The following is a 14898-nucleotide window of genomic DNA, read 5'->3' as shown; positions in this document are numbered from 1 at the left end:
CGGCGCAGGCGGCGGAGGCCGGGGGCGTCCAGACCGTGGAGGGCGAGCACGTGGCCGACCTGACGCTCACGGGGGAGGGGCACCTCAGCAGCCCTAACAGCACGTTCCTGCCGCCGCCCCCCACCCCGCCGGGCTCGGCCGCACCTCCGAGACCAGGTACCTCCGGGCGCGACGCCCCTGCTCCTCTCTGACCCCCTCCTCCCTGCCCGCCCGCCCGGGGTCGCCTGCCGGTGCTGTCCACCCACTTAGAAAGCGTCAGCGGTGCAAAGTTACCCCTCCGCCCCTTAATCCCTCTAAGGAGGTTTCAGCGTGCCAGCCCCCTCAGGTACTGTGTTGGTCGTGGCGGCCTCTGCCTTCTCTAAAAGGACCCTGCGGCCGCTGAGGTCAGGGTGTGGCCAGGATGGGCAGCGGGGGTCTCGGAGGCGGTGTTGCCCCGTGGCGTGACGCTCGTGAGCGGGGCCCGCACTGGGCCCGGCGGTGCCCTCCCGCCGTCTTTCCCTGGGTCCCCGGCAGTAATGCCACCAAGCAGGGCCCTGGGAATTTCTGCAAAATGTACGTGTTACTTTTATTACAATCTGGATAGCTAGCGGTTTTAGTATTTTCATCTCAAGGCTGAAAACAACAGTGTTTGTCTTGAGCAAGTGGGTGAAGCCCGTGTGGCTTAGAGCAGGACGGCTGCGCTGACCCTGCAGGGAGGGTGCTCACCCTCCGCCCATCGGTCAGACAGCGGGTGGGGGCCCTGCACGCTGGGCGCCGGGATCCGCATGGGGTGCCCTGACCCTGGGCGGTCACGGGCGGCCTCCAGACGGAGGCACGAGCGCGTCAAGGTGAGCGGGGCTGGTGGTGGAGCTGCTCCTTAGCCACGTGAGCGTTAACAGCCGGCGAAGCGGGCCCCGGCCTCCCGGGGAAGCGGCTCCCGCCCCGCACTCGGGCCGCGGCCTGTGCGCCCGGCCCCGAGGTGTAGGGGAGGAGCCTTGTCCGCGCAGGCCTGTGCCCGTGGAGCCCCTGGGTGCCGCCGTCCTCTCTGGCGGGCTCCGTGGTGGGCAGACACTAGCTGTGGCTGCTGTTGGGGGTGGCGGGAGGCCCCCTCTGGTCTGAGTCCTGCCCCAGGACTGGGTCCTGTCGGACCTGCAGCCGCATCTCCGTGGGGACCCAGGGCGGCTCTGTACCTCTGGCTCTGTGCCTGTGGGGTACTGGCGCTTCGGGAACTGGCTCTGCGGGCCGGGCTCCCGGCGCCCTCCCCACGGAGACAGCCCGCGGACGTGAAGCCGGGAGAAGCCGCGGCCTTCCTTGCATGTCTCCTGCACTTCGATCCGACTTCCCCTCTGATCTCCCCGTAGACACCTGTGTGTAGTTTCACCTGTGTTTTGAGTCTGTGCTCTTCCAGGAGAAATAAACTCTGCATCTCCTCACTGGACTGGTTTAAAGCGCTTTCCTTTCTCACTTGAACATCTGTTTCCTCTTTAGAAAACTACAGGTGTATTTTAACCCGGGAAAACATCGCACATCTTAATGGAATTCATTGGGTTTACTTTAATGTACTGGCTTTCGAAAGCAGACCTTCACTCACCAGACATTCTTGAGCACCTCATGCACACCCGCAGACACAGCTGTGTAAGGGCGGCAGTAACAAGCTCCACCGGGAGGCTGGGTGTGACAGTGGGGACACCGCGAGGGGCTGGCATGGAGCGCTCGGGGCCATGGCTCTCCCCTCCCTGAGAGTTCCGGGGTCGGGGGCCGGGTGGGGTGCCAGGTGCTGGTGGGTGAGCCGGCCGGGCCGGATCCCTCCGACTCGTTCCCCGTAAACCCGGAGCCCCGGCTCGCTGGCTGCCCGCTGTCCAGCCGTCTCCTCCGAGCTCCCGCCGGGCTTCTCCAGCTCCACATTCCGGGCTTGGGGCATTGGGCCCACGTGGCTTACCCAGTGCGGGGCTCTGCCTTCCCACCTGTGGCCCGGCAGCGTGGGCAGTGTGACCGGCGAGTTCTTGCATTTCCGGGGTGTGTCGCCGTTGGTGCCCCACCGTGCACTGGTTGTCCCTGATGAGTAGGAGGCCAGGTGGAGACCCTGGATGCTTGGCTCCGTGGGTGTCCTGAGCAGGGAGGACGGCAGGGGGGGCCGTGAGGGTCTGTGATCAGACGCGTCCTCCTGGAGCTGGGAAGGGCCTCCGCTCCTCCTGTGTGGTGCCCGTTCGCCCTGCGAGGCCCTCGGTGGGACGGCCTCCACCTTGGGCTCGCTGGACGGATCCTCTGCTCGTCCTGTGAACCTTGCGTCCACCTTTGTGACGCGGAACCGGACCCGAGGTTCCCCCGCCAGCGTAGGGCGCCGCAGACACCCTTGGGCCAGCGCGCGTCTGGACCCGGCGCTGAGCTGTATCCTCGGGGCCCAGAGGGCAGGTCTCGTCCACACCTCCTGCTGATTCTAGCTGCCGTGAGCTGTTTCCTAGGTGGTGGCCACCGTGGCCCCTCCGTTCAGGGCAAGAGGCACAGCGTGCTGATGCCGCCGGACCCTGGGGCGGGGAGCCGGGGCCACGTCTGGGCCGTGCAGCCCGGGGCAGGTGGGGGGCTGCCCGCAACGCGTCCCCATGTGCGGAGGGTCCCCTCAGAGCCATGCTGCGCCTGCACCCTGGCCCTTGGTCCCCAGCACCCTTGTACGGGGAGGCCTGTGAGTGCCCGATGCGGCCGAGGGATGGAGGTCTTTGAACGGCCGTATGGCCCAGGCATGGAGCCTCCGCTGTGGGACGCAGCCTTCCAGTGTAGCCTGCCGTGGATTTGGTCCTAATCCGGGCCACCTTCCCCACTGTTACCTGTTTGGTTTCCAGCAAAACTCTGGGCATTGGTGGGCGTTGGTGGGCATTTCCCGTCCCGGGGAGGACCAGCTGGGTGGCGGTGTGAGTCCTCTGTCCCAGCAGCGCATCAGGTTCCGAGGTCAGCGTCCACGGCCCTGCAGAGGGCGGAGCCAGCCTCAGGGCTCACTCACCCAGCAGGCGAAGACCCCACGTCCACATAGGCAGACGTGGAGAGGGCGTGGGAGTCGCCCCCAAAGGGCACCTGCTTCCCAGGGAGAGAGAGGAGCTGTCTTCAGGGCTGACCAGTGGGCGGGCGGCTGACCAGTGGGCCCAGCAGTCCCCCTCCCCCGGCCTCCAGGTGTCCTTGGGCTGGACGGGTCCTCACCTTGGCCCCCGGCTGAGCACTCAGATGGACACGGGAACCCCAAGTGCAGGGCTTGACCTTGTGGGACCTGCTGTCCCAGGAGGTGTCTGGTGCCCTTCCCGGGCCCTTCCTCTGTCCAGTGGGTGACCGCAGCCCCTCAACCAGGCACTGGGCAGGCTTTCCCTCCCTCTCACTGCCGCCTGGCCGTGCTGGTGTTGGACGCCCGGGTCAGGGTCCTGGCCGGGCCTCTCCCATCCCCCTCCTGCAGGAACGCGGCTGCCAGCAGGGCCACCCACCCTTCCCTAGGAGTCCTCGCCACCAGTCCTGGCCTGGGGTCCCGGGGCCTCAGTGCAAAGAGATGCTGCTCACTGGACGGGGCAGAAGTCGCCCGACTTGGGGGCCTCGTGCCACAGTGTCCAGGGTCCCCAGAGGCACGTCCAGTTACCAGAGTGGGGTCAGGAGCCCTCAGCTCGCTTCCTAGCAGGTGCGTGGAGCTGTCCCGCTTGCCGGGGGTCGCTGTAGCCTAGTAAGTTGGTTTCCATGGGAACGGGGCTGGAGTGTTAACCAGAGGCCACAAGCCCAGATAAGGGCCACACCGTTCACCTTGGCAGTGAAGGCAGCCAGACCACGTGACCTTGCTTTGGCTGTGAGTCCCAGGAGCCCCTCTGCACCTGGCTGCTCAGTGGTCAGCCACCCCCGCTTCGCCCCCAGCCTGGAGCCCCAGCCAGTCTCGGCGTTTCACACCTGCTCAGTCCCAGGTGAGGCAGAAGCCCTGGGCTGGGGACAGTAGGGGAAGTGCAGCTGTGCACGGGACAGCAGCCACAGTGGGGATCTAGCTGCCCGTCCCCTGGGGCGTCAGGGCCTCCCGGGACAGGCGTGCGGATCTCCCCAGCCCGGGCCCCAGCCTCTTGAACCTGCATCGCCACCCCACCACTGCCAAGTTTGCACTTGTCCCTTCAGATGTCCCCTCTCTCCAGCAGAGCCCTGGCCCTCCTGTCTGGGCGGCAGGGGGACACCTCCACCGTGCACACCTGCCTTCCAGGAGGATGGGCCAGCCTCCCCAGTGCAAACCGTGATGTGCATGTGGGGGGCTGCCTGGCCTTCTCGGGGTCACGTTGGTGCCGGGGGTCCCGGCGAAGGCAGCCCTCTGCCAGGGCTCTCTCCAGAACCCCCCTTCCAGCAGAGCATGTTCTGGCGCTCTGGCCTTGCCCTGGCTAGAATGCACCTGAGTCCTGCTAGGTGTCTGGGGGCTTCTGCCTGCACCCGGCCCACTGCACAGGCCTCCACGGGCTTCCCAGAGCTGACCCAGCTGGCCCAGCACCCCTCCCCAGACCCCAGCACGGGTTGCAACAGCTCCATCCTCCTGGCTGCTCAGGCCGACGGCCCCCGGGTCTCCCCTCGCGCGTCCATCCTCCTCGTGTCCCCTTCTCCGTACGTCTCCCCCATGTGCCCTACGGCTGGTCTGCTCCACCCGGCCCCTGGGTCTCTCAGAGTGGAAGCCACGGGCCGCCAGTGGCTGGCAGCGTGGCCTCCCACACCCTGACCTGGGGCCGGCACTGCTGCAGCCGCTGCCCACGTCCCCTCCCCAGGCTCCGCCCGTCTGCACGCCTGCACTCGGTATGGCCGTGACTGCCCGGTCACTGCCCGCCTCTTTTACCCTGTACTGCCATGAGCGGGGGTCCTGGCATCCATTAGGTGCTTAGCACAGATCTGCTGGATGAGGAGCTTTGCTTCGGCACCCAGGGAGAACTGCAGATGGCCAAGGGCTCAGGCTGCACCCACCGCCCTGGCTCCACCCGTGCAGCCCTGCACCCGCCGGCCCCAGGAGGAGGGTCCTGACTCGGCCTGCACCTTCTCCCGATGTGGAGCCTTGAGGGCCAGAGCAGACCTGGCCGCTGGCAAGGGGCTGATAGGTGGGCTCTCGGGAGGGGTTCTTGGGGTCCCGATTGCCTCGAGGCTCCAGCAGGGCGCCCTGCGGGAGAGCCTGACTGTGCAGAGTCGGAATTAGCCGGGGGGCAGGGCCCGTGGTCCCTGGGGAGACGAGGGGTCAGCAGGGCAGCCTGAGGGGCGGGGGATGCGGTGCTGGCTCCGGCCCCGCGTGCGCGTGTCCGAGGGACGTGGGACAGAGGCCCAGGGGGCGACCCTCATGAACAGGGCAGACCCGGCTCCCTTCGGAATCGGCGGCCCCTGAGCCCTGCAGGGTCCCCCGCGCTGCTGCCCCCGCCAGGAGAGCCAAGGGGAGCCTCGGGAAGCTGGGAGGGCAGGTGCCCCGGGCAGGCCCTGGCACGGAGGCCGTGACGCCTGCCCGCCGCGTGGGGCTGGGTCCCTGACGCTGAGTCACAGGCCTGGGGCTGCCACTTCCTCAGGAGAGCGAGTCTGGGCGGGCAGGCAGGAAGGGCCTGGACTGCAGCCACCCTCCCTGTGACACGCCCGTCCCTGGCCCGGGGACGAGCTTCCCGTCCACAGAGGCAGGCGGCCCTCCGCATCCTGAGTGCACCCGAGCTGCCCAGGCGTCCGAGGGGCCGTGGCTGAGGCCCCTCCCCCTCGCCGGCCTCTGTCCTCCTGGGGGGTCCAGATGGGGCTGGACAGGAAAGGGCCGTGCCCCTCAACCTGCGTGGGGTCACGGGCCTCCTAATGCTCCAGACAAATGCCCCAGATGGGGACAAACGGTTGGGGAGCAAAGCCCTGTCTCTCTGCACAGCCCCCATCCAAGCGCAGACCAGCCCCACCCCATCATCTGCTGGCCCTGGGAAGCCGCCAACAAGCAGGGGAGGAGTGGGTCCCGCAGGCCCCGGGAAAGGCTCCTTCTGCCGCCTCTGTTAGATCAGAGAGGACACAAGGCCCTCTCGCAGGCTCGGACCTGCCCCGGGGGTTCTGGGGGCCACAGAGCAGCTCTTGCAAGGGGAGGTGAGGCTCCTGACCCCCACGGCCGTCCCCACTCCCGCACGTTGGCCTCGGACCCACGCAGGGAGCAGAGTCTTCGCCTCCACCGGCAAGGCCCGGGAGGGGCGGTCACCAGAGCAGGACCCTGTGTCCCTGCGCCTGGACTCCTCCAGCCTGTCCACTGGGAACCTGGGGCTGGGGCTCCCCCTGCACCCCAGGCACCTGAGGGTCCCTGGCTCCCAGGCTCACTGAGAGCACCCCACAGGCATGCTAGCCTCCTGGCTACACCTGCCCACACCAGGGCCTGGGGCTCTGCCTGGCCCCTGGCCCCGGGGTGAGCCCTGGGGGGGCTCGGTGGAGGGAGCCGAGGCTGAGGGCGCCTGCCGAGCGCCCTGTGCCCTGCCCACAGCGACCTGGTTCCTGGGGACTGCACCTCTGTCCCCCAGGGCCCACCCCCGGGACCAGCCAGGGTGACAGCGCAGTGACAGCCTGCTGGGGTGGTTGGCAGGGAGATGTGGCTGCCCAGCCTGGGATCAAAAGCTTCCAAGGCAGTTTCAGGCAGCCTGGAACTCCTGGGGCCTAGGTGGGGACTTGAAGACAGAGGCCTGGCTGACCACTGAGCAGCCTGGGGGCAGGCGGCAGGGTAGGGTGGAGGAAGGGGCACTCGGCTTGGGGTGTTGCTGATGGGGTAGGAGAGCGTGAAGGACTCAGAGTTTGTGTGGCTGAAGAGGTAGGCCCGGGTCGACGGGCAGGTGGACAACTGCGTGGCCAGGTCGCGAGGGCCCTGGGGGGCGTCGGTGGTGGGGCTCAGGCCCCTGCCCCACTGGGAGCCGCAGCCCTTAGAGACACCGGGCAGTGAGCTCTGTGGATGGAGACCCAGAGTGCCCTGAGGGTCCGGCCCCGTCTGGGTCAACCCACACCCAGTGCTTGGTCCTCCCTCAGCCCAGCAGCATGCCTCCCCCTGGAGCCCCTCCCTGACGGCCCCTCAGCTGCGGACAGCCCCACGAGGAGGAGTGGAGGCCCGGCCCTGAACCTGAGCCGCAGTGGGGTGCGGGACGAGCTGTGGGGGTGTCTGAGAGGCGCAGCGGAGGTGGCTGGGAGGTTTCCCACGAGACCGTCCCCCATGTGGCCCTCCTCGGCCACCCCCCACCCCAGGGGCGGCTGCATCCCGCTGAGGGGCCCTGGGACCGCCACCCCCCCCGCCCCAGCTCCTCCGCCATCTCAGCGCCCGCCGAGGGGCAACACGTGCTCCTTCCCGTGACGCAAACCCACACACAGCCACGCACCCCTCCCCCCCCACCCTGGCGAGGGGCAGTGCGGTGTCGTCTGGGGGCGGGCGCCCCTGATGCCCCCAGGGCATCAGTGGGGAGCTGCAGGGCTCGGGTGCCGGGCTTCTCCCCAGAGGGGGCCCCAGCTGGGCGGACAGCACCCTAGTGGGTGGGCCGTCCCCACTGTCCTGGCTGCGCCGGGTGAGGACAGGGTGCAGGGTGTACCTGTGACAGATGAGGGGCCGCGCCGGTCCCACCACGCGGAACCTGGGCCCTGCGCCCCCAGACCCCTCCCCCAGCTTGCTCCCGTGCAGCCTGCAGCTCCCTCGGCCTGGGACCCTCCCCACTGCAGAGGGCTCCCTCCCTGCGCCAGGCCTGGGGGCCCCAGGTCAGAAGTTGCCTGCCCCTGGGATGCACGTGGGGGTCTCAGGAGCCCCTTGCCACCATCTGTGCCAGGAGGGTTGGGTGGGGTCTCCAGCCCAGGGTGGGCAGGTGGGTGACAGACTCTCTCTTCTCCCCGCGGCAGGAGGTGGGGCCCGAGGCAGCCGAGGCCTCCCAGTCAGCACGATCGTCGACGTGGACCATGTGGCTGGCTCAGCACCTGGGCCGGGCAGCAGCATCCCGGGGGTGTGGACGGGCCCCCGGAGGTCACGGGCCGGCGGGACCCTGACATCAGACCGCCCCGGCCTGAGCCCCGTCCTGGGGGGACCTGCCAAGCCCAAGGCCGGCCCACACCACGCCACCTTCGTCTGAGGCTGCCGCCCGCGCACCCGACCCAGCTGGCCGGCCCTCCCTCCCGTCCCGGCGTCCCAGCCGCCTGCCTGGACACACGTGTGGAGAGCAGAGATCCTGAGGGAGCCGCTGAGCCTATCTCGAGGGCCTTGGACGGGCCTCCTCAGCCACCCCTGGGGGCCGAACCAGCAGAGGGCGGGGAGGGTCCTGGCCCCGGACACTCGCCAGCGTTGGCTCGGGGCTCCCTGGCCCCCGCCCCAGCTCCCGCTCAGCGTCCAGCCTTCCCGCAATAAAGCGTCTTTGAGGACCAGATCGTCGGCCTCGTGCCTGGTCCTGGGGCCCGGACCCTGCCCTCAGGGAGCCGTTGTTCCTGTGGCCCTGTGCGCGTATCGGCAGGGGGCTGGGGAGAACCGGCTCTCGGGGGTGAGGTCGGAGGTGAGCAGGGAAATAAGGCTGGCCTCGCGGGGCGCGAGGCTTAGCCTGTGGGCAGTGGGACGTGGTCCTGCCCCGTCCAGGGCCCTGGTCTTGTCCACGTCACAGCGCCTCGTGCAGCTCGGTGCAGGGTCTCCTCTTGGGGTGGCCGCCGGTGGGGGCAGAGCTTGGCCTGGGGACCCTTCAGGCCACTCTGACCCAATCCCCCGCCCTTGTCCTCATTTAGGGAGGTGGTCTGGCAGGGCCTGTCTCTGGAGGGACCACCTCAGGGGAAGCCTGACTGCCCTGCCCAGAAGGCCTGGGAAAGAGTGTCAGCCTGTGCAGAGGTCCTGAGGCTTGAGCGAGCCGGGAGGGGACGGGGTAGCAGGCCAGGCCAGTGGGCAGGGCTGCCGTGTGACGCTGGGTGGGCAGGGCAGATAGAGACGGCGCCATCAGCCCGGGTGCCTCGTCAGAACCCCGGCGCTGAGCAGCTGAGGGGCCCCCGGCACCCCTCCCTCCTCCGAGATGCATGTCAGGTTTGTCAGAAGGGCCCTAGGCCTGAGTGCGCCCTGGGCCGCTGGGCTGCTCTGGATCCTCCCAGGGAGCTGTGCTCTGAGCTGGGGGTGCCCGCGTGGAAGAGAGGGCCCGGCACCCACCGCGTGCCAAGCTGGGTACCCACTCGGTTTCTGCTCTCGCTCCGTCTGCACAGAGGGGAAAACGGGGGCCCAGAGAGAGTGCGATTTGGGGGTGCACAGTGAGACAGCTGCAGTGCCAGGCCCATCCCCAGGCCAGCCCTTCTCTCCGCCCCATGCAGGCAGCTGAGCTGACTCACGGGGACCAGGCCACCCACCACCACCGCCGCCGCCGCCTCCGCGGCCCCTCAAATTGCAGAAGAGGTTCCCGTGGCAGCTCTGCCTGCAGCTGCAGTCATGAACCAGGGGCCAGCTGGGGCGACACCCCAGCGTCCGTTCACAGACCTGGGCAGGACCCCAAGCCAGGTCTCTGTGGCCCTGGTGCCTGGCCGGGGCTTGGGATGGGAAGGAGGGCAGCCCAGGACAGAGGCGGGATGGCACGGGTGGTCCCGGCTACGAGGGGAAGCCCAGGGGCGAGAGGGCTTCCTGAGGGGGTGCCCCAGCGGGTCCAGGAGCAGTGGGGGCGGGGAGCTAGGACAGCAGGCAGGGGCTCTGGTATTGCCCACCTCCTCAGCTCCACTCCGCCTCCCCCTGGAGGCCCCACCCCAGGCTCGTCCTGGGAGGCACAGGCAGAAGTGCTGTAGAGAAGGGCAGCAGAGGTCCCTGTCCCAGGGGGCATGTGTGCAGCAGTGCACACACCCTCCTCTCTGTGCCTGGCCTCTTGCAGGCCAGGGGCCACATCCCACGCTCCAGGCCTGGGCCCTCAAAAGGGCTCCGCACGTGTAGGTGCTCTGGTTAGTATAGCTCACAAATGACAGTGGCCAGCCCTGTGGCCAGGTAGGGACCGGAAGCTGGGGCTGTGGGGGTCCAGGCCCCTTCCTGCCGTGTCATCCTGGAAGACTTCCTGGAGGAGGCGTCGTAGCTGAGACTCGAGGACATTGTCAGGTCCAGGACCAGCACGGCTGAGGCCAGAGGGGCCGGCTGGCTCAGGCAGGGTGAGCTGGGCAGCAGACATGGGGGATGTGTAGGCCTGGCACGGGAGGCGGCCAGGGTTAATCATTTCCAGGCGGCCTTGACCCCCACCTGCCCTGGCCACTCTGCTCCCGCCTCCTGCTGCTCCTCACGCCAGCCCAGGAGGAGCCATGGGGCGCTGGGCCTGGGTCCCCAGCCCCTGCCCCCCACTGGGGCTGTCCCTGCTTCTGCTGCTGCTGCTGCTGGTGCCTCGAGGGGCTCAGCCCCAGGCTGGCAGGGTGAGCACTGACCCCACTGCACTGTGATCATGGGCTCTCCGTGCCCACTCCGGGTCCTGGGGCTGAGGCCAGGGCAGGGTGTGGGGTGGGTGAAGGGCCCAGAGTGGCGACGGCCAGCCTTCCGGGGGTGAGGTGGGCGTGCTGGGCTGGCCTGGGGGACGGGGGGCCTGGGGATCCAACCTGCTGGCCCCCACCCAGGGGCATGGAGACTGTTCACCTCTCTGGGCCTCTGGGGGGGGGGCTCTGAAGGCCTCGCAGCTGCTCTCGTCTGTCCCCCAGAACAGACCCCCCAGGGTTCGAGCCTGGAGGGCAGTGGTGCCAGCCTGGCAGACCCTGAGCCAGCTCAGACTGACTCCTTGGACTCGGTGGGAGGGGAGGGGACAGGGTCCAGCTGAGGCCGTGGGAGAGCCAGTGTCCCCTGGTCCCTACTCCAAGACCTCAGGGCCCCAATATGGAAACTGAGTCAGGGCCTGAGTGTGAGCGGGGTCCCTCCCACACCGACCCCATCACAGGCCTCTCGGCTCTTCCTAGAACCCAACGGAACCCCCAGAATGTAACGCCACAGTGATCCCTGGGACTCCCGCGATCCCTGTAACCTCGGTGACCCCCAGGACCCCAGCCACAGCGACAGCACCCAGGGCAGAGGGGCCCCATGATGGAGGGCTTACCCACCTGCCCAGGGCAGCCCCCTCCAATAGCAGCCCTGGGGGCACAGGTGGGTCAGGAAGGCTTCTTGGAGGTGGCAGGCTATACCTAGATGGGGGGTCTGGAGGAACACAGCAGCACTTAGGGAGTGGGGTATGTGATGGGGGTTGGGAGGTGACCAGTGCGGGAGCCCTTGATCCCTGTGTCTCCTCTAGCAGTGCTCACCGAGGCCGGGCAGCCCTGCAGGTTCCCCTTCCGCTATGGCGGCCGCATGGTCCACTCCTGCACCACAGAGGGAAATGCCCACAGGAAGTGGTGGGTCCCAGTCCCTGTGCCCCGTGCCCGCCCTGGAGACGCTTCCGCTCCCTGCCCTCCGTACTCCACACTGAGCCTGGCACACAGCAGATGTAGTGAATGAATGAATGAGGGAGTGAATGGGAGAAAGCCCCAGAGTGGTCAGCGTGGGTCCCTGCGTGAGTTGGGGTTAGGGTGGGCGGGTCTCTGGCCTGGGACCCCCACGTCACCACATGCGTCACCCCCAGGTGTGCCACGACTCACAACTATGACCGGGACAGGGCCTGGGGCTACTGTGTGCAGGCTTCCACTCCCCGGGAGGGCCCAGGTGGGTGCCGGGGGTCTGGGCCCGAGCGCAAGCTAGGAGGGGGCTGGGCCGGTGGTGGCGGTGAGCTTGAGGGGCGTCAGAGCTGACCTGGGGCTGGGGTCCTGCCTGGTGTGCAGGAGGGGGCTTCGGGGTTCATCCCACTGCAGGCCTCGGGGCCTGAAGGAGTGGGGAGTGGGGAACACCCTGCCCCGCAGGTCCTGCCCTCTCGGGGGGCCACATAACTGCTTTGGCCATTGCCGGGGGTCATAGCGCCCCCTAGTGGTCAGGCTGGGCCCTGCGGCTGCACAGGAAGAGCCCTGGACGTGGAGGGGGCCCAAGGGGTCTGCAGGGTGTGGTGCTGGCAGCCCCGCCTACAAGGGTCCCAGGGCACACGGAAAAGGACTGCGCTGCCCGATGGGGGTCGGGCTTTCAGGGTGCTGGATGCAGAGCCAGAGGCCCACTTGCCCAGGGTCTGAGAGCTGGGCAGAGGATGTGGTGAGGAGGGGGAAGACCTGTGCTCACTCCCAGGGCACGTACACACCACGGAACTCAGGAGGGGCAGCTTTAAGGTGGTGGGCCCTCGGCAATGAGGGAGAGTCACGGCGTGGGGAGGGAGTCATGAGGCCCGGCCAGGCTCTCAGACACACCCCTCCCTGCTGCGTGTGCCCAGCTGCCCTGGACCCATGTGCCTCTGGCCCCTGCCTCAACGGGGGCTCATGCTCCAGCACCCAGGACCCCGAGTCGTACCACTGCACCTGCCCCATGGCCTTCACTGGCAAGGACTGTGGCACGGGTGAGCAGGGTGGGGGCTGCAGGGCAGGGGGGCGCCAGCCGCACGCGCGGGGAGCAGCGGCTCACTGTGCCGCCCCCAGAGAAATGCTTTGACGAGAGCCGCTACGAGTACCTGGAGGTGGGCGATCGCTGGGCCCGCGTGCACCGGGGCCAAGTGGAACAGTGCGAGTGTGCGGGGGGCCAGGTCCGGTGCCAGGGCACCCGCCACACAGGTACGGGGGGGCGGGCCGTATCGCTGGGCCTCCCACCCGGGGAAGGGGCTCGTCCAGGGCCACCCAGAGACGGGCTGGGTGGGAACCAGGCCCTGCCCCTGCCCCTCAAGGCCCAGCTTCTGAGCCCTCCCCCCAGCTTGTCTGAGCAGCCCCTGCTTGAATGGGGGCACCTGTCACCTGATCGTGGCCACCGGGACCACTGTATGCGCCTGCCCCCCAGACCACGCCGGGCGGCTCTGCAACATTGGTGAGTCGCTCGACTTCAGAGCTGCGTGGCCCCGCGTCCTGAGGCCCAGGCTCACCACGCACCGTGCCGCCCGCAGTGCCGGCCCAGCCCTGCTTTGTGGGGAGTGGCACCGAGTACCGAGGCGTGGCCAGCACGGCGGCCTCGGGCCTCAGCTGCCTGGCCTGGAACTCCGACCTGCTCTACCAGGAGCTGCACGTGGACTCTGTGGGCGCCGCGGCCCTCCTCGGCCTGGGGCCCCACGCCTACTGCCGGTCAGCACCGGGCGGGCAGGGCCTGTCCCTGGCTCACCCCTCGGCTTGGGAGGCTGTGTGGCGAGAGGAGCCCAGGGCCAGGGATTGGAACCACCTGCAGAAGGGGCCAAAGGCTGTGGGGTGGGGGTGGGCAGAGTGCCAGGAGCCGCACCCAGCTAGGGGTCCCCAGCTCTCTCCTCCCACCCGTCACTGAGGAGCCGTGACTGACTCCGCTGCCCACCTGCTTCTCCCTGCACCCCAGGAACCCGGACAAGGACGAGAGGCCCTGGTGCTACGTGGTGAAGGACAGCGCGCTCTCCTGGGAGTACTGCCGCCTGGCAGCCTGCGGTGCGCGCAGCTAGTGGCTGGGTGGGAAGCAGCAGGGTGGGGACAGCACTGGCCCCGCCCCCGCTGAGATCACCGTGGTTTCCCCGTGGCCCAACCCACTCCACCCGCATGCCAGGCCTCCTCTCTCCGGAGGACCACGGCCCCATCGGAGAGATGGGGAAACTGAGGCTCACCAGAGCAGGGCTGGTCCAAGGCCACGCAGTGGGTTGACACCAGAGGTCAGAGCAGGCGAGCTGGTCACCGGGTCCTTTGGGTGGTCCAGCCGGGCTGCACTGTGCCAGGACGGTCCCCAGAGACAGGGAAGTGTGGGTGCATGTGGATAATGTGAGTACCCTGGAGTCAGACCCTGGCAGTGGGCTGCTCCATGAGGCCAGCCCGCCCCCTGGCCCCGTGCTCCAGGCCTCTCTGACCATCCCGAGTTGGCTCTGGGGTCCCAGGCTGCTGGGAAGGACATGAATACCTGCCAGGTGTGCCAGGCCACCCTGGTTCCCACAAAGCCTTGTGGCTGGGTGCGGTTCTCACCATCCTGCAGATGAGGAAACTGAGGCTCAGAGTAAGTCATGTGCCCACAGGGGCAGAGCTGGGGACCCTCTTTCAGATGAGCTGCCTAGGCTGGGTCAGGAGGCAGGTGAACCACGGGGGACCTGAGGATGGTGGACGCAGCCAGTACGCTCTCTGGCCTGGGGTGTGCAGAAGGGACCCGGGGTGTGTGAGCGGGTAACCTGTGTTCCCAGGATCCCTTGCCAGAATTCAGCCCCCGCCCACCGAGGCCCTGCTGAGCCTGCCTGGGCCCGCGGCAGCTGGACCAGCCGGACGCCAGACCTGTGGCAAGAGGCACAAGAAGAGGAGCTTCCTACGGCCACGCATCATCGGTGGCTCGTCCTCGCTGCCCGGCTCCCACCCCTGGCTGGCCGCCATCTACATCGGGAACAGCTTCTGTGCCGGGAGCCTTGTCCATACCTGCTGGGTGGTGTCTGCCGCCCACTGCTTCTCCAACAGGTGAGCGGTTCTGGCCCCAGTGTCCACGACCCCTGCGCCATCCTTCAAGCCATCCACCTCTCCACCCACCGCTATCTAGGCCTCCGCTCCCCCACCCGGCCATACACCCATCATCCACTCTCTACCCGCTACCCATCTACGCACCCACCCGCCTGTCCTAACCATCACCCATGTGTCCCCACGTTCCGCCACCTACCCGTGTAAACCCTGTCCTTTGGTCCCTTCGTTCCCCGTTGCCCCTCTGACTCAGGTGGGACTCAGCGCTCAGCCCAGTGCTGGGCATGGAGACTGCCGAGACCCGCCCCATTCCTGCCCCGGGGTGCTGTCCCTGTCCCTGTCCCTGCCCGTGTGGCCGCGCAGCCCTGGTCCTCGCCCCGAGAGCTCCAGGTCTCCCCGCTCAGGGAGGGGCGGGGCGGGGCGGCCAGCGCGTGCGCGGCAGGGTGGTGGGTGTGGCCCGTGCCTCGGAGGGCCCGCCCCTTCCTGCCCCCCCTCCCCCGGCCC

General features: G+C 68.4%; 2 protein-coding genes across 3 annotated transcripts in view; both read left to right on the top strand.

Annotated features, from left to right (window-relative positions):
- Positions 1–5: 5 nt before the first annotated feature.
- On the top strand, positions 6–8332 carry LOC112399743 (regulator of G-protein signaling 12-like; the record flags this gene model as incomplete). Its single annotated transcript, XM_024745083.1, has 2 exons — positions 6–156; positions 7825–8332. Coding segments are annotated over 2 exons (378 nt in total), but the record flags the coding sequence as incomplete, so codon positions are not given.
- A 1653-nt stretch (positions 8333–9985) lies between these two features.
- The window catches only part of HGFAC (HGF activator), a 7956-nt gene continuing 3043 nt past the window's right edge, over positions 9986–14898 (top strand). Inside the window, exons 1-11 of one of the 2 annotated variants that reach the window (XM_024745147.1) lie at positions 10216–10323; positions 10855–11038; positions 11187–11283; positions 11511–11590; positions 12240–12362; positions 12442–12573; positions 12710–12820; positions 12897–13071; positions 13313–13398; positions 13931–13951; positions 14133–14397. In XM_024745147.1, the coding sequence (XP_024600915.1) occupies positions 10216–10323; positions 10855–11038; positions 11187–11283; positions 11511–11590; positions 12240–12362; positions 12442–12573; positions 12710–12820; positions 12897–13071; positions 13313–13398; positions 13931–13951; positions 14133–14397 (1382 nt within the window). Of the gene's footprint in view, positions 10324–10854; positions 11039–11186; positions 11284–11510; positions 11591–12239; positions 12363–12441; positions 12574–12709; positions 12821–12896; positions 13072–13312; positions 13399–13930; positions 13952–14132; positions 14398–14898 lie in introns of both variants that reach the window. The other variant, XM_024745146.1, reaches the window with a different exon arrangement.

This window comes from Neophocaena asiaeorientalis, unplaced genomic scaffold (genome assembly GCF_003031525.2).
Source record: "Neophocaena asiaeorientalis asiaeorientalis breed wild unplaced genomic scaffold, Neophocaena_asiaeorientalis_V1.1 scaffold65, whole genome shotgun sequence".
Taxonomy (NCBI): domain Eukaryota; kingdom Metazoa; phylum Chordata; class Mammalia; order Artiodactyla; family Phocoenidae; genus Neophocaena; species Neophocaena asiaeorientalis.
Note: the sequence above shows the minus strand (reverse complement) of the source record. Positions and strands in the feature narration are given on the sequence as shown.